The 26810-nt window shown below is 39.5% G+C and overlaps 1 protein-coding gene across 1 annotated transcript in view; it reads right to left on the reverse strand.

Annotated features, from left to right (window-relative positions):
• Positions 1-14827: 14827 nt before the first annotated feature.
• Positions 14828-26810, reverse strand: part of LOC150058591 (complement factor H-like) — a 46501-nt gene continuing 34518 nt past the window's right edge. The window contains exons 16-22 of the mRNA XM_090341473.1: positions 25767-25949; positions 25229-25438; positions 24299-24472; positions 22810-22986; positions 21269-21445; positions 19479-19661; positions 14828-16781 (exon numbers count right to left, since the gene is read on the reverse strand). Coding sequence (XP_090197599.1) covers positions 16582-16781; positions 19479-19661; positions 21269-21445; positions 22810-22986; positions 24299-24472; positions 25229-25438; positions 25767-25949 — 1304 coding nt within the window. The 3' untranslated portion in view covers positions 14828-16581. The remainder of the gene's footprint in view (positions 16782-19478; positions 19662-21268; positions 21446-22809; positions 22987-24298; positions 24473-25228; positions 25439-25766; positions 25950-26810) is intronic.

The raw sequence follows: 26810 nt of genomic DNA on the forward strand, positions 1-26810 counted from the left end.
GGAACCACACCTTGTTCCTCTCCAGAGCTATTTGGTTCATGGGCCTCAAGCCCAGTTTCCAATTATGTTCTAATGGTATTATTCAAACCTCCAAGTCACAATTCTCTTCTGTTAGGCTGCAAAGTAGTATAGAAATGAAGCCACAGCAGACCTAACTCTGTTCAGCCCATACAGTTAGACCTATCTTTCACTTCCTCTTGTCTTGTACAGTAGCTTCCCATAGTAAATCCCATCAAACTGGAAATTGAGCATCAATAAGAAAATACTCTTCTAATCCATTCATCAGACAATCCCATAACTAGCATTGTTTCTATCTCATGATACATGTTAGGTCATGCAGAATGCAGGGCTAAGTGAAATTCACCTCTTTATTTCAAGGAACTCAAAAACAGAGTAACTACTTCTTTAGTGGAACAGAAAAATGTCTTTTAGTTGTTCCAAAGTCAAATGTGTGATATTCCAGGCATCACACGGGGTTTGTGACTGTGGCATGTTAGTGGTGATGCTGGTGAACTGGAGATGGATTGGTGTTGATTCTGTATTGTTGCTTCTTTGCTTGTGGACCACTGCTTAGTGTTGCTTAATCTTCTAATTTGTTGTTAATACAGGCTGATTTTTTTATTTTGGGGAGTAGGAAAAAAAACTATTCTGTGGTTGGTATAGCTAAGGGTTTCCTGTTTGGAAGGGCCAAATGCCAGAGAAATAATGGCATGAACAACCCCACCATGGAAGCATTGATCGTTATAGTGTAGATGGCACAAAAGAAAGTGCACAGAAATACAATGTTTACTTTTTAGAAAAAATACACAGAATTTGGGGACTGGGGGTAAGTCAGAGACAACAAAGGAAGCTGAAAGAAATGGCTGGAAGGACACAAGGAATGCTGGAAGACATCAGACTCAAAATTCCAGTTGAGTTTTCTTCATTCCCTCAAAAGAAAGAGCATCAGATATGAACACTGAATAGGTCACAGAATAATGTACAGTGACACAGACACGAGTGTGGTGAGCTCTTCAACAACTGTTGACAGCAAGGGGAGACAGAGGTAAAGGAGGTATTTCTGAACAAGAGGAGGAATCTGAGCAGGTGTGCATTCTATGGAATGTGTTGGTAAAGGAAGATAGATGGGAGAGTATGGGGGAATCTACTTAGTAGATTGCAGAAGAGCCAGTAGATGAGACCAGACACCCTTAGTGGGAAATGGCACTGGATTTGGGCTGGAAGGCAGGCCACGTGGTCAGATGGTTTCTGTCTCCTCTGTGAAAGAGAGGAGGTCATCTGCTGAGGATGCAGAGAGGGTAGAGAGCTGGGAGAGAATTAGAAAGAAGAAGCATAATCCCGCAAGAGTGATTTGACAGACTAAAATAACGTCCCTGGGTCACTTCTGTTAGTTGTGTAAGATGTTGGTATGGACGTTACAGTGACACTCATTTTGCGCCAAAGAACTTAGGTTGTAAGAACATTTCCATCCTGGTGAATATGAAAGCACACTTTACTTAGGTAATTTTCCTGGGCTTGTAGTCGAAGATCAAAGAACCACTAACTTGATGTTCCCCTAGGCTGTTCCCTTGCTCAGGACAGACAATCCTGAATATTTCAAAAAGAAGTGAAGAATTCATAGATATCTTTTTCTTTATTGTTTTTTAAAAAGAAAGATAAAAACACTGGAGACATTTATACTAAAACTGAATTCAGGGCGACTTGGCATGATTCCTATAGGCAAAATGGAGAAAATCGGAAGCCGCAAGTCTCACCAAACCTGAGTAATTTGCTCAGTCTATTTCTTTTAAAATATAAATGAAAGACTAACTATTAGTCTTTTATTGCGAGGTGTCAGATTTTCAGGCAGTTTAATTTGTGTTTATGCATTTTCAAAATATGAAAAGAGAACATCAGCTCATAACTTTACTTGGAACTAAGAAGATTATGCTCTGAGTAGGTATTTTCAAAATTAAAATGATAATGTATTTATTTTTGTCAAATATAAAGCCAGCCCTTTGGCATTGTGAACAATTCTAATAATATGAATTAAGCAGGATAAAGAATGGAATTTGTTTTATTCTCTCTAATACCTCAGACTAATTTCTTAGTCCAGAGCCTATCTCTGTCTTCCCAGATCTAAATATACTCACTATATATGCCTTTATAAACATAGATGGGATATACTTGATATCACATTGTATATATTATTCTTGAACTTGCATTTATACTTGAATATGATAAATCTATTGCCATATCAATAATTGCAATTCTTTTCTTATTGGAAGTACTGGAATGCAGGACTTGTGCTTGCTAGGTAGGTGTTCTATTATGTGAGTTATGAGCTTGGCTCTTTATTTCATTTTTTATGATAATGAAAGAGCATTGCATAATCTAGAGATAACAAAATGTAGTTATTTGATTGATGGGCTTTTCAATTGTTTTAAATCTTTCTGTCTTTCTCTGCTTTTCCTTCCTTCCTTCCTTCCTTCCTTCCTTCCTTCCTTTCTTCCTTCCTTCCTTCCTTCATTGTGTAGAAGTCAAATGAGGAATGCTAAAATGAAATAGAAGAACCCTAAACAGATTTACAAAGACAACTATAAGTTCAAAAAAAGAAAGATCTCAAAATCTAAAATAAAATGACGATAAGAGAAAGGAAGGGAAATTTATAAGCTATTTGTATTACAATTTTCAGATAAGTATAAATAGACTTTACCCAAAACATTTAGAAATATAGTTTTATTAAAATATGAGTATGAGCTCAACTGCCTGAAAAATACATTTCACCCATAAAAACAAAAAAGTGAATATGAAAACACTGGCAAAGGCAATAGCAAAAAAAACATATTAAGGAATATAGGCCAAAATGTGCAAACACACTGTAGATATATCAAACTCGAGAAGAGCTTAGCTTTTCTCTTCTAAGAGAAACTAAGAAAACAACCAGAGCACCTTATGGCCCACAGGTCACAAAGTCATTCTGTAGCTCATGAGATAGGCACACATACGTCATGTATGCTTTTTAGCAGCTGAAGCATTCTGACCCCTGTATTGGTCATTTTGTATGTCCTGAAAACTATGTTAGGACTATCTGACTGACCTTTGACAGAAAGGATTTCTTACTCATGTGCTAAGTGAAGCAAGCCAGTTGCATTGGAAAAAGAGCCTGTATCATTCTACTTGTATGAGATTTCCAAAGTTGTCAAGTTTGCAGAGATAGAAAGTAGAAGCTGGAGGAAAGAGAAATATTAAGTTCCCGTTTCATAACACAGTTTTATAACATGCAAAGACTTCTGGCTGTGTCTATACAATGGTGTGAAATTACTTAATGCAAGTGCACTATAAGAACAGGAGGGTACTAAGTGATGTGTATTATATCACCACCTAAAAATGTATATCAGAGCCACGTGTTGTAGCTCTAGTTGCAATAGCAGCTACTCAGGAAGCTGAGAACCTACATATTGTTCGAAGTCAACTTGGGAAAGAGTAAGAATTTCACAAGTCTCTTCAACCAATACCTGGCTCTGCCATGGCTGTCATGCCAGCTAAAGCAGGAAGTCGAAAACAGGAGGATGAAAGGCTAGCACGGGCCTGGACCTATCTCAAAAATAACCAGTGTAAAAAAGGCTTGGAGGGATGGCTCAGTGGGAGAGTGTTCGTGTGAAGCCTGAGATCAAACACCGGTGTCACCCAAAAACTCAGGATGTCGATTAGATAAAAGCACAACCACGGAAACAGAAAAACACAGGATCTCAGATGGGACAAAGTGAATACCAGAGTGAAGACAATAAACAGAGGCAAAATTTAAAGCTTTCCTAGAGCACCGGTTATAAAAAATACCTACCCATGAATTACAACAGCAGTAAGTTTTATGATGAGGAAACTTTCTAAGACATATAATGGGATGGAAATTGAATACATATTTTATCCTGCAATGCCTCAGGTGAGCAAGCTATGAACAAAAGAAATGGAAGAGTCTATGAAAAACCAATTTTCTCTATCCTATGAATGTATCTTGATTGGCTATAAAAAAGAATTGCCTTTCTGAAAAATGGGCACTGTCAGTTTATGAAAGAATGTGTTCTGAGTCACTTCTTATTACAGCATCGGGAAGAAGACGCCCTCAAGGAGGAAAGCCTACTTAGCCTGTAGGAAGAAGCTGATAAATATATTAATAAGAGGATGAAGGACATGGAAGGTTTTTGATGGAGGACCATGGGTTGCAAAGGTTTTGAAATAGATACAGAGAAACATAAAGAACTAAGCAAACGCTGTGGTATGAAAGTTAGAGGTGTATGATCTCATAGATCTGAGGCTGCCTGCCTGCCTGCCTTCCTTCCTTCCTTCCTTCCTTCCTTCCTTCCTTCCTTCCTTCCTTCCTTCCTTCCTTCCTTCCTTCCTTCTTGCTTTTTTTCTTTGCTGGTTCTGGGCCTTGGTATTCAGAGCCTGGACACTGTCCCGGAGTCTTTTCATTCAAGGCTAATGCTCAACCTCTTGATCCACTGCTCTACTTCTGGCATTTTGGTGGCCGATTGGAGACCATAATCTTGTGGGTTTGTCTGCTCTGGCTGGCTTCAAACTGCGATCTTCATATCTCAAACTTCTGAGTAACTATGCTTCCTTAATGGCGGAACTGGGTAGTGAAGCACTCCAGGGATAATGTTGCTGCAGTAAGTTAAAGTAGTGGGGTATAAACTTGGACTTTGCAATCTATCCCTCCAGGCTGAAGGACAGCTAGAGGCAGAACGCGTTAGGTGAAGAAATACAGTTTCTGCTAACTTTTTGGCAATGGCTATGACAGGATTTCCCAAGAATTGTTATTTCAAGCTTCAGATGTAAGATGCGGGAATAGTTAAATATACAAATATATACACATATAAATACATATATGTATGTATATCTACACGAGTACATGTACATATATATTTGTACGTGTGTATAAAATAGCTCTATTCCTCTGAAAGCACAGTATTAAAAGGGGTCCTGAGAAAGTATGAAGAGATGAGTTGATTGTCACTACTGGGTGGAAACTCTTCTAATTTGGTAGGGGTAGGGCAATACAGTTTGTTTATAGAAGAGCACACTGAGCCTATATTAGAATATAAATAAGGGCACTGCATGGAGTTGACATGCAGTTAGTAATTGAAGCATTTTTTCTGCTGATTCAAGAGCCATGTTATCATTTCTAGTATATATCCAGTGGAAAATGTATCTACCAATTCAGGGACTCATTCAACTTATAAATCAGTGCCTCTTTGATGTATTTGTAGTCCTGATATGATCATCTATTAACTACTATTAACATGAAGGATGCTAATATCCAGAAATATTGAATTGGAAATACAGGGGAATTGGAAAGCATCTGTGACTTTCCTAGTGAGAAATGAATATTGATAAACAATAAACATCAAATTCTGTAACCATTCTTTCAGTGACCAGGATGCTAATTTAGTAGTTGTCTTCAGAATGCTCTTTTGCACCAGACTATGGACAAGTTATTCTTGTTTACTGAAGGAATAAATCTACTGGATATTATCCTGCTTAAAATTTACATCTAGAATGACCATATATTCTCATACTGTTATTTTTATAATACTTTAAAGTACCCTCCACCCACTGTAACTTAGCTAGGACATGATAGAAATAGTAAGCCAAATGAATAATGTAATGGGCTTATGAGAACTTTCAGAACTTTCCAGTGCTAGTCTGAAATTACTTGAGGCACTGCTTTGAAGAAGTCTATATCACAGAGAGTTCTTTTTTTCTTTTGAGAGGAAAAATTGGAGTCCGCCTTTGGCCCCGAGTTCACAATTCCTAACTTATATTTTTTGAGTTTTAAAGAAAATTTGCTAGCAAAGCATTGGCATAAGTTGCATGCTATTGTCCCTTCTGAAGCCACGGGGAAGAAGGAACAGTGTCTGTCTTCCTTGCCTTTCCCTTCCATCTCCGAATCTCTGCATCCACACCCAATATATTTGATGTTTTGCTTTCTCATTGCCTTATAGTAAATACTCACAGGCTTAAAAACACTAATACACTGACAAGGTGGTAGCAATCAAGAGAAAGATGTGTACATTTTCCCAACTGATTCAGTTCAAGAACAGTATATCATCGATAAGTCTTCATAATTCATGATGTGTTGGGATCTTTTTAGTCTATATTTTTGTATTGATTCTTCCACATCTTCAAAATACTAAACCAATATTGCCTTCAGTATCAACTGGCTTTCATTTTATGCTCTGCAGGATATTGTCTTCATAGAGATTTACCTTCAGCTGACACTAGGCTAGAAGCACTAGCAGTTTGTACACTGCCTTGATTCAATTTTGACTCATATGCTTTAGAGCTGGAGTTTGGTTTCTTAGCAGCAGACTGATCTCTAGCTCAGGCTCACACAGTCTGTTTAAGTCCTTTTATTTTTTTATACTTTAACACTCAAAACCAGTGTACAGCTTTCTAAGCCCCAGGGTCTGCTGATAGATACACTCATAATTCTTAGTTTGTCTTGCTGCTACTTTTAAATATGCCATTGTTTGAAGAGAAAAACACCCCGTAAATGCTGGGACACTTCCTCTGGGTTTTCTTTCTCTCTTAAATACTGGCCTTGCCATATTTATTGACTATTTTTTATTTTGTTGGCTTTGCAATTCTTAAATATCTCTGTAGGGCAATGTTCCTTTCCAACAGATTTTCCATATTTTTTCCAAATCTTCCCATCTACTATCAGTAAGAGAATTTGGCTAAACTCATCCAAAGCAGAACTGATAGAAGAATACCACACTATGGGTTTGAGATGTACATTTGAGAATGTGGAACATGACATACAGAATGGTACCATGTCAGCAACTTAGACTGACTTTAATGAAAATATAGATGAATTTATATAGTAGATGGATGAAGCAAAGTGGATAAACTATTAGTAAGTGATGAGTCTAAGTGTTTCAATAATAATTGGGCTCAAGTATTTTATTCAAGTATTATATCTACTACCATTTTAAAAAGCTGATAGGAAATGTGTACTGGATATTTTAGTCAAGTAGGCTATACCACCTTGCACTCATGCAGAACCTAGTATAAGATCTGTATGGATTTTTACAGAAACTAGATATTTGCCCGGGTAATGCAATGGTTTATTATATTTTATAGACATAGAAGGGAACCTAGACGGCATGGCTCATACTTTCCCAGCCTCATTCAGGCTCAACCTTAATGTAGGAAATGTTTTGTTAAAAAGTACTGACATACAGATGGGCCAATGCCATATAACTTCTATATTACCTGTTGGGCTCTATGGTTGCTTTACAGTCAGATTCAACACAGTAATTTCAACACAGAAATCAGAGCTTGGTTCAAACATGGCTTCTCCTCCTCCTGCGCTGGCTTTATGTGACGTCAAGGGGGAAAGGGGAGGGGATGGATGATTATCTTGCTAACTAGTCACCTCCAGCCCAACAAAGATGGCTCTTGGCCCTTCAAGGGGATCAACAAGAAGAAAGGCAAGTTGATATATTGTGGACAATGCCTTTAGTCCAACTATTGTAGCCTTTTTCCTCTCTCACACATTTCAGGATCTTGTGACTCTTCATTAGAGTACAACTTGAGGACAGATAGACCTTCAGGACAAAGTCCAGTTAGGTGTGCGTTAGGCAGCTTTTTTGTTCATCTTCTCTGCTGGTTTCTTCTTCTCTCTTTAATTTTTCTTAGTCCCAACCAAGACCCAAGACACGTGCTTGTGAATGCATATGAACACGCTCAAGTAGTTTATAATAAGAATGCTTAATATGTACAACATCTGCAAATGCCAACAAGGAAAAGTTTTCTGGAATTTCTAACCTTACATCCTTCACCTTTCCTGACTTCATTTGCATCTTAGGAGGACAGAGGAAGCAAAGGATAGCAGACCTCCCTTGAGTGAGAACTATTGTTCTTTGATTTAGAAATTGGACCACCAAAGAGCTTGAGAAAGTCCAAAAAAATTCCCAGAAACCGAAAAAGGATATCCACTTACTATGTGTTCACCAACTGAAATGTTTATAGGTATATTTTATTGCAGAAATTTCAAGTAAAACTAATTCATATTTTCATTCCTGGAATTTAGGAGAAATGAATCTCCTGCTTTCTTTATTTCTAGATATGAGGTAATTTGTTTCAATAGATAGCAAGTATAATTTTTTTTACAGTTCCATTTCTTTTTAATAAACAAAAAACCCAATCAATAAACCAACTGGAGAGCTAATGGACTCAGCCAATACTGCTGACATAGATTATTATACATTCATGTAAATACACGGCCTATTCTACCTAAACAAGTGTGGCTGGTTCTCAGTCTTTGTTCATGTTGGCAATTGTCCCCAGTGTTGGAGTCAGTCTGTTTATAAAGCAAAACTGTTATTTAAGAACTACCCACACAAAGCTCATTTGTCTTTTTTGTTGGAAACAAGTCTAAAAGTATGAATGTTTTCTTCTTAACTTTTTATTCAACCCTAGGGACATTCCTTCTAATACTCATCTTCTGAAACTAAGCTTCAAATTTTTCTCAATTAAAAATTTTGTAAAGTTTCTCATCAGTTTTAAATATTGACCACTGGTTTTTTTTGGCCATGCTTTCTTGAGATATAATTCACAGCACAAAATTCACCCATTTAAAGCATACAGTTTAGGGCCTGGGAATATGGCTTAGTGGTAGGGTGCTTGCCTAGCATGCATAAGACTCTGGGCTCAATTTCTCAGTACCACAAAAATAAATAAGACTAATTAATAAAGAAGTGTACAATTCAATGTATTTAGCATAACCATGAAGCCCTACAACCATCAGTACAGTAAGCTTAGACCATAATCATCTCAAAAGAAAGTCACATACCCTTCAGCTATCAGTTCTTTATCTTATCTCCTGATACCCAGGACCAAACATTACATATCTATGTATCTTAATGACATGTCCAATGAGGAGAGTATCAGAATACATGGCTTTTTCTTTTTTTTTTTTGCCAGTCCTGGGCTTGAGCTCAGGGCCTGAGCACAGTCCTTGGATTTTTCTCAAGGCTAGAACTTTACCACTTGAGCCTCAGCACCATTTCTGGCTTTTTCTAAGTATGTGGTACCAAGGAATCGAACCCGGGTCTTCGTGCATGCTAGGCAAGCACTCTACCACTAGGCCAAACTCCCGGCCCATACATGGCTTTTTCTGACTGACTTCTTGTTGTTGTTGGTCCTGGGGCTTGAACTCTGGGCCTGAGCACTATCCCTGATCTGTTCAACTCAAGGCTTCCACTTTACCACTTGAACCATAGCACCACTTTCGGTTTTCTAGTAGTTATTTGGAAGTAAGAGTCTCATGGACTTTTGTCTGGCTTTCAATCTCAATCCTCAGATTTCAGCCTTCTGAATAGCTAGGATTACAGGCGTGAGCCCGCGGCACCCAGCTTTGACTGACTTCTTTTAATTCTGTGTAATGTTTTTCAAAGTTCATTCATTTTACAGCACATATAAGTACCCCATTTCCTTTTTATGACTAAATCATATTTTTGTTTAGATATACCATATTTTTTAAACATCTACTTAGCTACTGATGGGCTGTTGTGTTGTTTCATCCTTTTGAGTGTTCGTGCAGCAGTATTTGCATCCAGTTTTATTTCTCTTGGATACAGATCTAGAGGTAGACTGTTGAACAATTGATAACACTGGTAGAAACTTTGCAAGGAACTGCCAGATTATTTTCCAAATGGGGTACTTCTCTACATTTGCACAGCAGGCCACGTGGACGTTGACTTCTCCATTGTCCCTGACATCAGGAACAGGTACTTGTTGGATTTCTTTTTCTTTTTTTTTTTTTTTTTTTGCCAATCCTGTGGCTTGAGCTCAGGGCCTGAGCATTGGGCTTTCTCAAGGCTAGCACTCTATCACTTGAGCCACAGAACCACTTCTGGCTTTTTCTATGCATGCGAGGTGCTGAGGAATGGAACCTGGGTCTTCGTGCATGCTACGCAAGCACTCTACCACTAGGCCAAACTCCCAGCCCCTTTGTTGAATTTGTTGAATGCCTAGTAGGAAATAGGCTTTCATTGATTTGACCTGTATTTCCTTCATGATTGATGTTATATACATCTTTCATGTGCCTAATTAGCTTCTGTGGAGAAGTGTTGATTCAGATCCTCCTCTCTGCTTTGAACTTGTAAGCTGTTTGGACTTTATTATGTGTTCTTGTACATGGCCCTTACCAGCTGGGAATGCTAGGGCATGTCTATAATGCCATGACTCAAGAGGATGAGACAGAAGAAATGCTAATTTGAGGCTGGGGTTATGAAGGGAGACCCTATCTCAAAAGTGAAGCCTTTTAACAGCTATATGATTTGTAGAAGCTGTATTTTCACATTTCATGATGAATAGTCTTTGAAGCATGGAGAATTTGAAGTTTGATGGAGCCCAATTAGAGTATCTTTTTTCCCCTGCTGCTTGCTCATGTTTTTGTTGTCACAGCTAAGTGTCCATTGCCAATCCATGCTGGTGAAGTTTTGCAAACCCTTGATTTCTAGTTTCAGATTTCATAACTTCCTTGGTACGAAGATAACCGGTTTTAAAACAACAAATTGTACAGTATAGGAAAATGTATAAGGAAGGTGAGACCTTTCTGTCTTCATTCCTGACACTGTCAAATAGCATAGAATGGTGCTCCGGGTGTTTTCCTTAGAACTTTTTTTCTTTTAAGATTTTATTAACACTGACTTAAAATGTCATGTTTAACAAACAAGTATTCAAGAAGGGGATCTCTAAATGCAATCACTGGCACATAGATTTTAGAACATAATTAAAATTAAGCTGAGAGTTTGTATGTCATAGATACATATCAAGCTATATAACATTATGTCTATAGAGTACATATCCCATCATAGATTTTTATATGTATGTAGTTGTATCTCCAGGACCATGTCAATAACCTTGAGTATTGAGTCATCGCTCTTTTACTGTTCGGTTCGAATCTAATATCCACATATCAAGGAGACCACCTGCCTTTTGTTTCTTTGGTCTTGACTAATCTTGCTCAACATGATTCACTTAATTTTTATCCTGTCACCAGCTATACATTTCTAGAGGATTCTGTATGGACAGTTTTGTAGCGTAATAATTTATCTCAGAAGCTCTATACCAAAGTTTGTTTAAACTTCAAGTCTTCTATTCTTTTGTAGTAGACAATGTGTTCAATTCTTGCAAATATTTATTAATATTTGCTACAAGCACCAAAATGATAGTATGTAGTGTTCATACATAACAATGAAGTGACCGCAGACTGTCACAACATTTACATTTGTCTCTGAGATAGAGTTCAATTTAATAGACCCCAGGCTGCATGGCTGTTAATTTTTTTCCCTAGAACCTGTCCAGGTAAAAGTTGAAGAAAATCAAAGCAGTAAAAGGATTATATTGTAATTATTTATAGAAACATAATATCCAAATTCAATGTTAGGAGCAATGCAGGAATTCAACCAGGTTGATGGAAACAGAAGTGGATATCCACAATTAAATTATAATCTAGTGTCATTACTCTTTTTTGTCCGTCATGGGGCTTGAACCCTGGGTCCGGGCCTTGTCCCTGGAAAGGTCTATTGGATTTTTGAGATTTAGAGCCTTTGAAGGGCACTGCACACTGCTGCATCTCCCACTGGAGAGCCAGAGAAAGCAGATCTGTGCTCTGCTCTGAAGAGAAAGGAAGACCCCTAGGGTTTTAGCACGATTAGCGCAGGCAAACCACTCCTGAGCGCTATCTCGGGATTGTACTGGGATTTACCTTCTGCCTACACTATCATGAAAGGAATATAATTTTGTCACCACCATAGAAAATAGAATATTGTTCATATTCTTGAAACCTCTAAATTCTAGTCCATCCCTAACACCAGTCCTCCATTCTGACTTCAAGTACTATGGGAGAATATTTACTATTTTGAATCAGTGGAACTTTTTAAACCTCAATTTTGTGTTTGTTAATGTCAGATATATTTTTGTGCTTATCTGTACTGTACCATATTTTTTCATTATTTATGTATAAGAAAGTCCATCCATTTAAGTACACAATTTAAAATCATCTAACAGAATTAGCCAGAGATAACTTGTTATCCTGATATAATTACTAAAAACTTTAAAGTATTTAATTGTTCATTTCTTTCCCTTTACTCACAGTTCTCTGAAAGGAATTGTTTCATAAGCCAGGCGTGGTGGTTCACGCCTATAATCCTAGCTACTCAGGAGGCTGAGACCTGAGGATCAAGTTTCAAAGCCAGCCTGGGCACAAAAGTCCATGAGACTCTTATCTCCAATTTCCTCTAGAAACTGGGAAGTGGGGCTTGGCTCTGAGGGACAGTGCCCAGGCCGAATTCAAGCCCCATGACCTATAAAGAAAAAAAAGAATTGTTACATAAATGTGCGTGGTGACAATAATATCGGAAAAGTAAAAATAAGCTGAATGAGGATGAGGAGGAGGAGGAGGAGGAGGAGGCGGAAGAGGAGGAAGAGGAAGGGGAAGAAGTACTAAATTATACTGTATTCTGTACTTTTGACTAAAATATTTGTTCTTAATTATTTCAATAAATATTTATAAACAAAAGTCATGCAAATGTTAAATAAAAGCCAGTTTTACGTGAAAAAAATGTACGTGGTGAAAAATCTTGTAAATGTGTGGCTCCATTTAGTTTACTGGGGATTTCTGCATCTATGTTCATCAAGGAAATTGGTGTATGGTTTCCTTTCCTTGCCGTTGTGTGTATCACTGGCTTCAGTATTAAGTTAAGGCTGGCTTTGTAGAATGCATTTAGAGGGAGGCCCCTCCTCTTTCATGAAATAGTTTAAAGAATATTGGTGTTCTTTAAAAGTTTATGATATTCAGCAGTTAATCTGTCTGGTCTTGGGCTTTTTATTGTAAGATAATTTTTATGCATTCATTATCTTTACTCGTTATTGATTCTTTTTAGGTTGTTTCTATCTCTTTGTTTACATTTTGGTAGGTTATATGTGTCTAAAAACTTTCCACTATCCTTATTCATTTCTAAGTTTATTTGTTTGGGTCCTCTCTTTCTCTTGGTTAACTTTGAATATGAGTTTGTTGATCTTATTTCTCTTTTCAAAGAATTATATCTTTGTTCCTTTGATCTTTTAGACTTTTTGGTTTTCACTTCATTGATTTTGACTCTGAGCTTTATCATTTCTTTCCTTCTGTAAATTTCTGGAATGACTCATTTTTGCTTTTCTAAGACTTTTCAGTATATCATCAAGTTATTGACTGGAGAATTCACTGACTAGTAAAAAATATATGTAGGCATGCATAGCTATAAACTTCCTTTTCTAATCTGACATTGTTCTTATCCCACAGGTCCTGGTAAGTTATATTTTTATTTTTTATGCTTTTGCTGGTCATGGGGCTTGAACTCAGGGACTGTCCTTGAGCTTTCTCAAGGCTAGCACTCTACCATTTTGAGCCACAGCACTATTTCCAGCCTTTTCTGTGTATGTAGTAACAAGAAATGGAAACCAGGGCTTCATGCATGCTAGGTAAGCATTCTGCCATGAGGCCACATTCCAGGCCCCCTATATTTTTATTTTTGTTTGACTTTTAGGATTTCTTTCTTCTTTCTGTCTGTATTGGAATTCCATCTTGGGGCCTTACACTTGCATGTTGAGCCATTCACTTAACCATTTTTGCTTTATCTTCCATAAAGGATCTTGAGGGTTTTTTTTTTTGGGGGGGGAATGTCTGGGCTGAATTTGGACAATGATTCTCCTATTTCCCATCAAATTAAGATTAAAGGCATAGACCACTTCACTAAGCTTCTTTTTGGTCAGCATATTTTCCAAGTATCTTGGATAGTGACTGGCTTAATTAAGGAATTTTAATTTTCCTGTTGATTGTTCCAAACTATATTGTTCAATCACCATGTGTTTGCATAATTTCTGAAGTTTCTTTTCAACATTTCCATTTTATAGCCTTATGACCTGATACAAGAAATCATTACATAACATTTTTATATTTGTTAAAACTTGTTTCATGGCCTAAATTAAATGAAATTGTTGCCTAAAATATGTACTCTGTTATATTTTTTTCTTGTTTCAAATATACTATATTCTTTCTCATTTAATTTACAAGTAAATTTGTTGACTCACTGACCTAGACATCTAGACATCTTGGGATTTTTTTTTTTGCCAATCCTGGGTCTTGAACTCGGGGCCTGAGCACTGGCCTTGAGCTTTCTCAAGGCCAGCGCTCTACCACTTGAGCCAAAGCATCATTTTCTGGCTTTTTCTGTGTATGTAGTACTGAAGAATTGAACCCACAGCTTCGTCTCTTTTATGCTTTCCTAACAGGATTTACTATTTCCTGAACTTTTGTGATTATATATCCTTTTTTCTTCTATGTGTAGAATTCTTCTCTATGCCAAGTTCTCTTTTTCCAATCTTCTGCCCACGCTTTTTGTCCTGCCTCTTATCTTGCCTCAGGGTTGACATGCTGTCTCACCTCTGTTCTTATCACCAGCATCTGGGGCTCATCTAGTCACTTCCTGCCCAGTATATTTCACCATAGACTGCTATATTTGAGGAGACGAATATGAGCTTGCATTTTAAACAGCACCTTGGTGTATGTATGCATGGGCAATCATTTACTAACCCATGCCATGTACAATACCTTTAAAATAAAACTATACATATGATAAACATTATTCAAGTGGAGTCCTCAAATGATTCCAAATGTGATAAAATGTCAGAAAATGAAGATAAGCCATCAGTTTATTTATTTATTTATTTATTTAGCCAGTCCTGGGGCTTGAACTCAGGGCCTGAGCACTGTCCTTGAGCTTTTTTCCTCAAGGCTAGCACTTCTGCCACTTGAGCCACAGAACCATTTCTGGGTTTTTCTATGTATGTGGTACTAAGGAATCGAACCGGGGTCTTCGTGCATGCTAGGCAAGCACTCTACAACTAGGCCAAACTCCTGGCTCCAAGCCATCAGTTTTTAATGACAGAAAACTATTGCTTTCAGCAGTTAAGCTCTGAAATTTGAGTCTAATAGGAACTTAGAAATAAAGGTAAAGAAGTATAACCTTATTGTCAGTTTACTTCATAAACCAAAAAATTAATGTCTTGCTGCTGATTTGAACTGGTAAAATGTGTTCACAAGATCTTTACAGAGATTGCTTGAATTTATATAACAGTAATTTCTAATTAAAAGATCCAAGTGGTAAACAATAAGAATCATACAAACCATTCTAAATATGGTTCAATTTGCTTTAACAATTTCCTCAGAATTTCAGTCCTTTTGGTGAAATTTAATGAATTTGTACCTCACTGAGACTGTTGTATTACATATTTTGAAATATAGAGATATGATTTAGTGAGTATCTCATTGACCTTCAGGGCTACATAAGCAGACTATTTTTTTTTGCCAGTCCTGGGCTTGAGCTCAGGGCCTGAGCACTGTCCTTGGACTTTCTCAAGGCTAGAGCTCTACCACTTGAGCCTCAGCACCACTTCCGGCTTTTTTCTATGTATGTGGTACCGAGGAATCGAACCCGGGTCTTCATGCATGCTAGGCAAGCACTTTAACCACTAGGCCAAACTCCCGGCCCAAGCAGACTATTTTTCTAAGCAAATTAATTCAAAGCAAATTAATTAATTCTGGGCAGGGGAGTCTGTCTTGAGTGTTTCTAAGAAGAGTAGACTGTCTCATTTTTATCTTATCTTCTATTAGGCTATGGAGGCCCAAATTCAAGTGCCATAATTTAGAAATTTTTGTTTCCTGGCCATGGAGAAGGATGAGATGGGGTAAGTTGGTGATTTGGCAATCAGGCCTCCATTAATATGCCTAGATTTTTTCTGTCAGGAAAATGCTAACACACATTGAATTGACAGTCAATTACCAGGCTTTTCATAATCGCAAAACACATTGTTTTATTCTAAACAAAAGTAGTATAGTCATGTAATAAACTTGTAACTTGGTCCAGATTCTAAGTGTGGGCGAAGTGATATAATTTTGAAGATGGAAACCAGTGCTCTTTCATTTTTTGTGGAACAGTTTCAAGAACATGGAGAAAGAAGAGTGATAGGCAAAGGCAATCACTGAACTATTTACATCTAATTTCTTGATACAGTGTGTTATGAAGAGGAGATGTAGCATCTTGGTTCATAAGGCTTGAAGACAATCTTTGGCAAAGTATGACAATGGAGTCTCAGATTCAGATTCCAAATTCATTGCCACAGAGAGCAAAAATTCATTTTTCTGAACAGAGGTATGCTAAACAATATTTCAAAAATAAAATTGACACCTGACTGGATAATAACAATTGCTGTATAAAAGTGCCTATTTTACAGTCACACATTTTTTTTGGTGCTGGTTCTGGGGCTTGAACTCAGGACCTGGATGCTATCCATGTAGTTTTCTGCTCAAGGTTAGCACTCCACCACTTGAACCACTGCTCCACTTCAGCTTTTTGGTGGTTAGTTGAAGACATGAGTCTCACAGACTTTGCTTCCTGGGCTGGTTTTGAACCACGATCTTCAGATCTCAGATTCCTGAGTAGGCTGGAAGACAGGTGAGTGCACTGGTGCCTGGTTATAGTCAGACCTTTAGTAACGTCTTATGCAAGTGGGATAGTCCAGGTGACCATCATGACAGGTCACACGAAGTTCTGCTGATCCTGGATGAAATCCATATTTACACAAAAATTCAACGGGTTCTCCTGATTGAGAATAAAGCTTTTTCTTTCCTGTCCACTTGAAAACTATGTTATGTTTTGCCATAATTTCTTCTGATATTGTACATGGATCTAAAGAAAAAAATGATCATAAAATATTACAATTCTTCTCCAGAGACTATTAAATATTTAATTACAACATTTTATATGCTTCAGGAATTCTTTCTCAAATCCCTTCCTAAGCAACTTGTCAAAATATTGAGTTAGAAATAAAGATAGAAATAGCAAATAATGTCAAAATTAGATGTTTAATGGGTATTCCTGTGTCTTAGTCACATAATGCATAATCTAGATTTTCAATCTAGAAACTACCATGGCTGTTACTGTTTAAGCTTTTGATCAGACTGGGCAAATTAGCTCACACCTGTAATCCCAACTTCTCAGGAGATGGAGACTGTGAGGATTACAGCTCACAGCCAGCAAAAAGTTATTGAGATCACATCTCTATCCACAAGGGCCCAGAGTGGTTACGTTAGTACTTCTGGCTAAGTGGTAGATGGGAGGATTATAGTGTATGTCTAGTCCTGGGAGAAGATGTGAGATTGCCTGAAGAATAAATAAAACAAAAAGGATGGAAGCATGTTTCAAGTGGTAAAGTGCTTGAAAGAATGAACTCTTGATTTCACCAAGAAATGAGAGTAATAAAGGCTCCCAACAAAGAAAAGCTCTAAGCCAGATGGCTTTACTGTTCATTTTTTCCCCAGTGTCTTGAGGATTTCATGCCATCTCTTTTCAAATCATAGTCAGAATGGTCAGAATGATGCCTGTGTTACCTTGTTACCAAACAAGATCAGGACACAACCACAGCAGCCACAGCAGGTTGAGAACAAAACCTTGATGGGCAAAGCACACAGAATGTCATACAGGTGCTAGAAAATCCACTTCCATAGAGACTCATACGAATCCTTCAAGTTGATAGAATCAACTTGATTCAGTCCCAGACGGCTCAACATATGCAAAGCAATGAACATCAAAGGTCACATCCACAGAATAATAGAGTATGTGATGATCTCAATAGATGCACAAAAGAGATGACGTAAAAGTGAACATTCTTTCATCATGAAAGTCCAGTGCGATGTAAGCGTAGAGGGTTCGAGCCTCAGCACCACAAGGGCTTTTCCCCATTCGTTATGAGGAAAAGCTGGAAGTGCTTCCTCTAAGATCGAGAACACCCAGTGGTGTTCTACAGTTTTACTAAAGCAGTCAGGGAGAAAAAAAGCAAACAAGTAGGAAAGGGACAAAGTGTTCCTGCTCAGAGATGACACAAAAATTTTACCCTCCACTAAGACTTAAGAGATGCTGACAAAACCAGTAAGATAAAAAGGTATCAAAATCCAATAGCCAAAAGAAATTGATTCTTTTCTAGAAATAGGTAATGAGTTTGCTGGGAAAGAAAGCAGTTCCATTCACAAGGACTGAAAAGCATGCCCGCAGCCGGATATATCCATGAAATTTACGTGAACTGATGAAAGAAACCAAGAGTCAAGAAAAACAACAAAAAATAAGAGGCACTCTTATATTCATGGATCAGAAGAATTAATAATGGTAAGTGTCCATGATACGTGAAGTAGATTGCAGATTGGTTGCCATACTTCACAAAATTCCAATGATGAGAGGACTAAAGAAAACGATCTTAACATTCACATAGAAAACCGTAAAAGACCAAATAGCCAAAGGAATTTTGAGCAGAAGATGTTAAGTTGGAGGCATCACAGTTCTTCATTTCCAGATATCCAAAACAACATGACACTGACATTCATGACAGATGGATCAATGCAACAGCATGCAGACTACAGGAAAGAAAGACAAGCAGTGGAATGGAATCTGGAAATATACCTATTAATCTTTATGCAATTAATTCTTGACCAACTTTCTAAAAGAGTCATTGGAGAAAGAGCCATTTCTTCCATAAAGAATGCTGGGTACTTAGATATCCACGTGACAGAGGCCTGACTGCTCTCACCAGGAAAACAGTCACTCACCTCCAGATAGATCTAGGACCTAAGGGTAACCCTAGAAGTAAATGTACAAAAAGATGTTCTTGGGGGAAACTCTTCAAGAAGCAAAATCAGAAATGGGTTCATGGAACCCCTTCAAACGAAAAAGCTTCTGCAAACGAAGGAAACAAGGACTAAAATAAAAGGACTGCTGACTGGACAGGAGAAAGTATTTGTTAGCTATTCATCCGACAGATGGTTAGTATCCAGATTATGCAACGAATCCAACTATTCTTCGCAAAAATGCAAGTCGTCCAATTAGCAATTGGGGAAATTGATCTAAACAAGCAATTTAGCAAAAGAGATACAAATCACCAAGAAATATAGGGGAAAAAAATACCAAGTGGAGAAAATGAGCTGTGAAGGAATGGGAAATCGAAAAATCACGACAGAACATCACACCAGCTACTTAAAAGGGTTATTATTTTTGTAAAAGAAACAAAAAACTAAAACCTAGCACGTGCTGATGAGCTTGTAGAACAAAGGAACTCTTCCTCTCCACTGCGGGAGTTAGGTGTGATTTAGTATTATGGACGCACACTCACTCACTCACACAGCCTGGACCTGAATGGGGACCAGTGACCCCGAGAGGCTGGAAAGCAAGTGTGCGGGAGCAAAGGCTGGCGAAGGGAACTGGGATGCCATCAGCCTCCAGGGACTCCCTGTTCCCGCCACCGCCGCCCCTCTTGGGTCTCTCCTGCCACTGTCCCCTTGGCCGGGCAGGAGGAGAGGGGCCCCGCGCGTGGGGAGACGCGTGGCGTCCAGTACTCACGCAGGCAGCGGGGCGGCTCCGACCACTTTCCGTTTCTGCAGACGATGTTCTGGTTTCCCTCCATCCTGTACAAAGACTGGCACTGGTACCCAACCGACGCGTCCGGCGGGTACGCGGGCAGCGGGAAGGAGGTGATGTCGCCGTTGTCGATGGGCGGGGGGGTCCTGCACTTCCCCGTGGAATCTAGGACACCGTGGGGGGGCGTTATGGAGAGGACGCAATCCGGGCGCGGGCTGACAACACCCCCAGATCGTGACCACGGGGGCCCCAGGAAGGGGAAGGGAAGGATGGCCCAGCTCCAGTCTGCAGCCTGGGACCTCATCCTCAGAATGCAGGCCTGCAGGAAGACAGTCTGGGACAGCCAAGGCAGCTTCTCTCCAGAAGTCACTACCTTTATGACTAGATGCTCACTGTATATAATGTATATGATGAGGCTTCTCGAGTGGCATGTCCATAAATACATACCATGTATTTCTAGCCTTCCACTGTGGGGTAAAATACACGCCACTGCCCACAGAAACAGCGTTCTCCAAACATGGGTGCATTTGGAGAATCTACATTATTGTGTGGCTATGATAATCCCCAGAGCAACAAGAGGAAAATGGTAGATTGGGGAAGCTGTTAAAGTCAGAGTAAACATCAATCCAAATAGGATTGCTTAAAACAAACCAACAAATGACCGCTCTAACTGTTTTGATTTACCAATCAAAACACAAGTGGCAAAATGGACATAAACAAGACCCAACTACCTACTGTCAATGTGAAAATTCACCTCATCAACAACAATTAAAAGATAGAGATAATCAAAGTAACATAAGACAAAAAAATAATAGTCATATTTAATTTTTAAAAATGCAAATGGATGACGGAATATCTCCATTGTTGGTTTTTCTCCTGACAATATAAAATTCACTTGAACAGCAGTTAATACAATGGATACGATAAAAGTAAAAGATTCAAAAACACTGTACAAAAATTAATTTTAAAAATGTAAATGGATAACATAGTACATCAAGGATTGTTACAATATTTCACCTTGTTATCTGATATATTTTATATATGCTTAATTGGTTGTTTGAAATAGGAGAGGGAAGGGGGAAATCAAGTTGTGAGGGGGGAGAGGTGGAGGGGAAATGGGAAACAGGACATGAGAAAGGGTATCAATATTTGTGAAGTAATGTACCTTCTATCTGATGAATATAATATGACCCGTTTATTAATTACAATAAAAATATATGAAAAAATGTAAATGGATGATACAATATCTCCAATGTTGGTTTTTCATCTTTTCTGAACATTCCATATTGGAGTTTGAATGGTTAAGGGCCCAGATATATATATGTATATAATATATGGTCAATTCTACCTCAGGGTCTGATGACCTAAGTCATTCGAACTGAATTGACACAAGGAGGATGAACAAATTTATATCACATTACATCATCCATTGTTTGACTACATCCCTACATCCCCAACTGGATATCTTAGAGGACTGTTAAACCTACGCAACCTATCTTTTACACAGTTATCTTTCAAGAAACAACAATGTCTTAGCATTTAAAAGGAAGGATTTTCCCTGGTTGCAATTTTACCTTTCACTTGCATCTTCATCTTTCTTAAAAAGTAATACATCATTCTAGGCTCCAGTTACATGAAGAATAAAGAATTCAGCCATACTATTTCATCTGGATTTGGAAATTTTTTTTTCAGCAAGAATCATGTCGCTTTGTTTTTCTTTTATCCACAGTGTATTTTCCAACAGGCAAACCCTGGGGAAGTGGGCACTGTACCTTTGCACTGAGGGGGCTCTGTCCACGTTCCATTCAGACACATGACTTCTACTTCCCCAAATAGCTCAAAGGGCTCATTACATTCGTAGCGCACTCTTTCACCAGATGGGTATTTATCCATCTGCTTAGATACCATAGTAGCATTCCCCACTCTGGGTGGGTCCACACAGGAATTATCTAAATAGAAGTACAATGACAGTATCTCCACTTGGTGCTCATTTTGTATTTTTAAAATAAATTAACTTGTAATATCAAGGACGTTACAGGCTTATTTGTGAAATAAAATTTTGGGATCTTTAAATCTCCTTGCCATCTTTCAACACATTATGGATAGATTTGTTTCCATTTTCAAGAAGAGTTCAGATAAAACCTTCCTGGATGTTTCTCTTTGTAGTTTAGCGACATGAATATTACAAGTTCTATAAATACTGTGAAAGTTTTTAAAAAGCTAGAATCAGTAAAATCTATGGTCTCTGTCTTCAGTTTTCAAGCACTTTGATTATTAATTCTAATTTTGCTCCTTGTAACAAAGGGCCAGGAGCATGGCCTAGTGGTAGAGTGCTTGCCTAGCTAGCATGAGGGAAGCCTTGTGTTCAATTCCTTGTTACCACATTCACAGAAAAAGCCGAAAGCAGTGTTGTGGCTCAAGTGGTAGGGCACTAGCCTTGAAAAAGCCCAAGGACAATGCCTGGACCCTAAGTTCAAGCCTCAAGACAGGCAAAAAAAAAAAATAACACACAGAAGTATTTATTTGGGGAATAATAAAAGACTTAAGGTTGCTATTAAAGAATACGATAGTTTAAAAAGGTGGGGAGGATGATACAAAAAATTCTAGTTGATGACACAAGGAAAATACCAGAAAAATACAATATAACTGTAAAAACAACTCTTTAATCATCTATTATTGTTTAATGAGACTAGAATACACAATGTAGAATCCAGTAGAGTTTAGGTATATAATTAATGAGTCAATAGCAAAAGTTTCCAAAACAAGATGGCATTAAAATAGTTTCGATCCTACTTATTGATTACCTTTTATTCTGTAGGTCTAAAATGAGCTTAGGGATTTTCATTGACAACAGGAAGAGGATGACGATGCTGGTTCAGGGACCACGCTTTGAGAACTATTGAGCTATGGGATTAACCACTAGAAATGCAATTGCACTCTTATTTTAAAGATAAATCTTTGTTTTGCCTGAAAAATACGTCTATACCCATTTTTAATGATTTTTAAAGTGCCCTAGGAAGTAGGTATTTCCTATATCACTTTAATAAATGAGGTTTTGTGGGGGTGCCAGTTCTAGGACTTGAACTCAAGGCCTGGGAGCTGTCTGTAAGTTTTCTGGCTCCAGGCTGGTGCTCTACCACTTGAACTATAGCTCCAAGTCCAGCTTTTTGACAGTCAATTGGAGATTTAGAATCTCACAGACTTTTCAGCCTGGACTGGCTATGAGCCACGATTCTCCGCACTGAACGTCCAGAGTAGCTGGGATTGCAAGAGTGTGGCATGGGGTGGAGCTAGGAAAGGTCTATCAAAGTACCTTTGCACGTTGGCCTTCCGATCCACTTGCCGTTAATACATGTCACAGTACTGGATCCATTCAGCTGGTAGGATGGGGGGCATTTGTAAGTCAGTTGTTCCCCTGACCTGTACAAGGCCTTCTTTGGTTCTGCAAGTATGGCAACATTGAATCTGGGTGGGTCAAAACAGTCTGTTCCTGGAGAGAGAAAAGAAGATGCTGTGTTTCTGTAACTCTGAAGCACACAATACCTAATGCTTACATTATAAAATAATATGCAGAACTAATATATCTACGTGTAGATCCAATGATTCCTATATAGTAGATTTCTCCCTCCCTCCCTCCCTCTCTCCCTCCCTTCCTTCCTTCCTTCCTTTTTTTCTCACTTTCTTTCTCTCTCTTTCTCTTTCTTTCTTTCTTTCTTTCTTTCTTTCTTTCTTTCTTTCTTTCTTTCTTTTCTTTCTTTCTTTCTTCCTTTCTTCCTTCAGTCCTGGGGCTTGAGTTCAGGGCCTGAGAACTGTCCTTGGGTTTTCTCAAGGCCGGAGCTCTGCCACTTGAGCCACAGCACCACTTCCTGCTTTTTCTATGTATGTGGTACGGAGGAATCAAACCCTGGTCTTTGTACATGCTAGACAAGCACTCTACCACTAGGCCAAACTCCCAGCCCCCAACAGATTTCTTATAACTTACCAGAATATGGTCCCAGTTGTGACTTAGTTATACTGAACTCAACTTACATTGACCTCGACTTATTCAAAGTGTAAGTGAAGAATGATACTGGATGCCTGAAGAACTCATACTTCTTGTGCTGTTTGACATCACACTTTTATGTTTAAAGGATTTCCCCTCCATACTTGATCCCTAGATTTTTGTTTCTGTTACATGTAAGTTATTTATAATAATTGCTTAAAATTCTTAGGAAATGTGCACTAGTAGTGAAATTGCTAATAAATTACTCACAAATTGAATGCGATTAGTTAGTTGGGGCTAGGCAGGCTAAAGCACTGGAGACAAAAATCAAGAATCTATTTGAGGAGATGTTGAATGTTCACACTAGAGATGTGAAAATGAAGTAGTTTTGCTCATAATGTCAAATAGTAAAAATAACTCATATAAAAATCTACAACAAATTCCCTGCCAGAATCCAGGGCCTTCAAGAGAAATTTTAGGACATTCTAGAATCACCTATACCTTCTTTTTTTTTTTTTTGTGGGTCATGGGGCTTGAACTCTAGGCCTAGGTGTTGTTCCTGAGCTCTTCAGCTCAAGGCCACCACCCTACCCCTGAGCCAAGCCCCACTTCTCATTCTAGAGGTTAATTAGAGATAAGAGTCTCAGGTCCTTTTGTGCCTGGGCCGGCTTTGAACCTTGATCCTCAGATCTCAGCCTCCTGAGTAGCTAGGATGACAGGCGTGAGCCACTGCACCCAGCTTCACCTCGACCTTCTTACAGGCATCATTTACACTGCCAGCTGGGTTGTCTAACACAGAAAAAACGGAAATGCACTGTACTTATGCATCTTGGTGGGGTAGACCATTTTCCTCCGATGCATTTAACAAATGAAGGTCCCTCAAATCCAAAGCCTTCAGAGCAGTTGTAAGTGACTTCTTCTTGGAACTGATAGGTGTCTTCATGGTGAGACACCATACCATTCTCTATCAAAGGTGGAGACACACACGGGAGTCCTAAAAACAACATGACAAACCCAACCTGAGTTTCAGTCAGTCACAAACCCAAGTCAACCTGCCAGGGTCATATTTCGCAGTTCTGGGAATTACTAAAACAGCTGAGAAGTCATTGGTGAGCTTTCCTGCTGGGACTGGTTCTGGATCATGATCTTCAGATCTCAGTGCCCCGGGTCGCTGGGATAACAGATGTGAACCCCACCTCCTGGTAAAGCACTGATAATCTCAATAAAAGCACCGTACATTATAAAGAATTTGAAGAGACATTGTGGGGAAAAGTATTTAAAACTATCGCAGAGCTTGAAGTCTGAGCAAATTCGAGTGCACTCCCCGCTGCGTTTTTCCCATTTATTTAAAACTGATTCTGTCACTGATCAATAAAGCGGACCGAATTAGGATTGACTCAATTAGGATTGAAACATCTTGCCTTCACAAACGGCTTTGTTAAATGAAAACTAACTACTTACAGGAAACAATAACCAACTTTAAAAAAAAGCACTTGGAACTGTGAATAAGCACAGAAAATCAGAAAACAAACCTGAGGTTTCTCTACAAATAATAATAATAATAAAAAGTATGTTCATGGTAAAACAGAGAAGCGATGTTTATAGGGCTGGGGATAGAGTGCCGGCCTCGCGCGCTCGCGGCCCTGGGTTCAAGCCCCGGGTTCCGCGCATCTACCGACTGCGTTCTCAAGGCTCCGCGGTTCCCTCCCAGGTCCCCGCTCCGCGTGTCCCCAGCTGGGACGCCGCTTACCCACGCACTGCGGCGGCGGCGGGGTCCATTTCCCCAGGTGGCAGCGCGTGCCCTCCTCCCCTGACAGCCGGAAGCCGTCCTGGCAGACGTATCGGAGCTCGGTGCCGTGCCTGTAGGGCCTAGGTCCGGCTGCGTGCTCCGGCTCTGCCCCCGCTCCGGGCTGGAGGGCTCCGTGGTCGACGCTGGGGGGCGGGGCGCAGCCGATCTTCTCTAGAGCGGAGCAGGGAAACCCCGCGGTCAGCCAGCTGGGGCAGCGGGGGGGGGGGGGCGTGGACAGCCGCCAGGGAGAGGCCACGGCCACCTCCGCGGACCCGTTCTCCTCCCACGGGGCGCGCGTCCCGCCTGGATCCGACTTTCCCTGACCCCGCGCAGACGCGGGTGGCGCTGTTCCACGCGTCTGGGGAGAACGGGGACCAGGGCGCTGACCCACGCGTCTGGGGAGGACGGGGTCCAGGGCGCTGACCCACGCGTCTGGGGAGGACGGGGACCAGGGCGCTGACCCACGCGTCTGGGGAGCGCAGACGGCCAGGACACTGACCCACGCAGCGCGGCAGGGACTCCCACTTCCCGTCCAGGCACAGCATCTCGTCTCGCTCCTTGGCCATGTAGTTTTCGAGGCAGAGGACGGACACTCTGCCCTCGTGAGGGTAGTTCACGGTGGTGTCCAGGGCCTGCGCGTGGGGGATCTGCGGGGGAGGCGCGCAGGGGGCTCCCTCGGGCTCTGGGAAGCACAGACATCGCACGTCCTCATTACAAAGGCACAGGTTCACGGACGAGGAATTCCCCAACCACGAATCCTACGCGGGTCGTTCATGTTCGGTGTTTCCGTCTTACTTCTTTTTAACGTGCATAGTGGTTTTAATAGGATCTATTCTTATCTCCCTGGCCATTTTCAGTAGTTTTTCTTTTTTCCAATTATCCTTACTTTGTCTTTAATGACTTTTATATAAGACTTACCTACTTATTCCTAGTCTTTGTGATATTTTAACTTAACTTGCCCTTCTAATAACAAATAAATAAAAGTGATATCAGGGTCTTTTTGCAGATATCTGTGACCAAAATATTTCAGGATCAGATTAAAGCCTTTGAGATAATTGTACCAGTTAAAGCTAACTAGCAAAAGGAATATATATTATATATTATAATGAATTTGTTATTAACTCTTGGTCAATTGTGATGTTTATGAAGAATTTATGAAGCACATTTACTAATGTGCTTGCATTTTTTCAGGAGTATATAAATGGCATGCGCCCAAGCTAATGCTTATATAACCCAGTGTGGTTACAGTTAGCAGAGGGGTAGGGGCCCTTTTATTGACTCAGGTCTGTGTCTGTACAGAATTGAGAGGGGAAAACAAGATGAGGGGGTGGAGAGAAAATGGGGATAAAAACATGAGAGGGGGTATAAATGTGAAGTAATGCACCTTCTGTCTGGCGAATATAACTGTAACCCTTCTATTAATTACGATAAAAAAGATTACCTCTGTATTGCAGCTTGTCAAGATTTCAAGGCTAGAAACAAACTGATGCACGACTACAAAGATGGATTATTAGTGATATATACATAAGACACCCAGAAACAT

Source organism: Megascapheus bottae, chromosome 10 (genome assembly GCF_031878675.1).
Source record: "Megascapheus bottae isolate mThoBot1 chromosome 10, mThoBot2.hap1, whole genome shotgun sequence".
Classification (NCBI taxonomy): domain Eukaryota; kingdom Metazoa; phylum Chordata; class Mammalia; order Rodentia; family Geomyidae; genus Megascapheus; species Megascapheus bottae.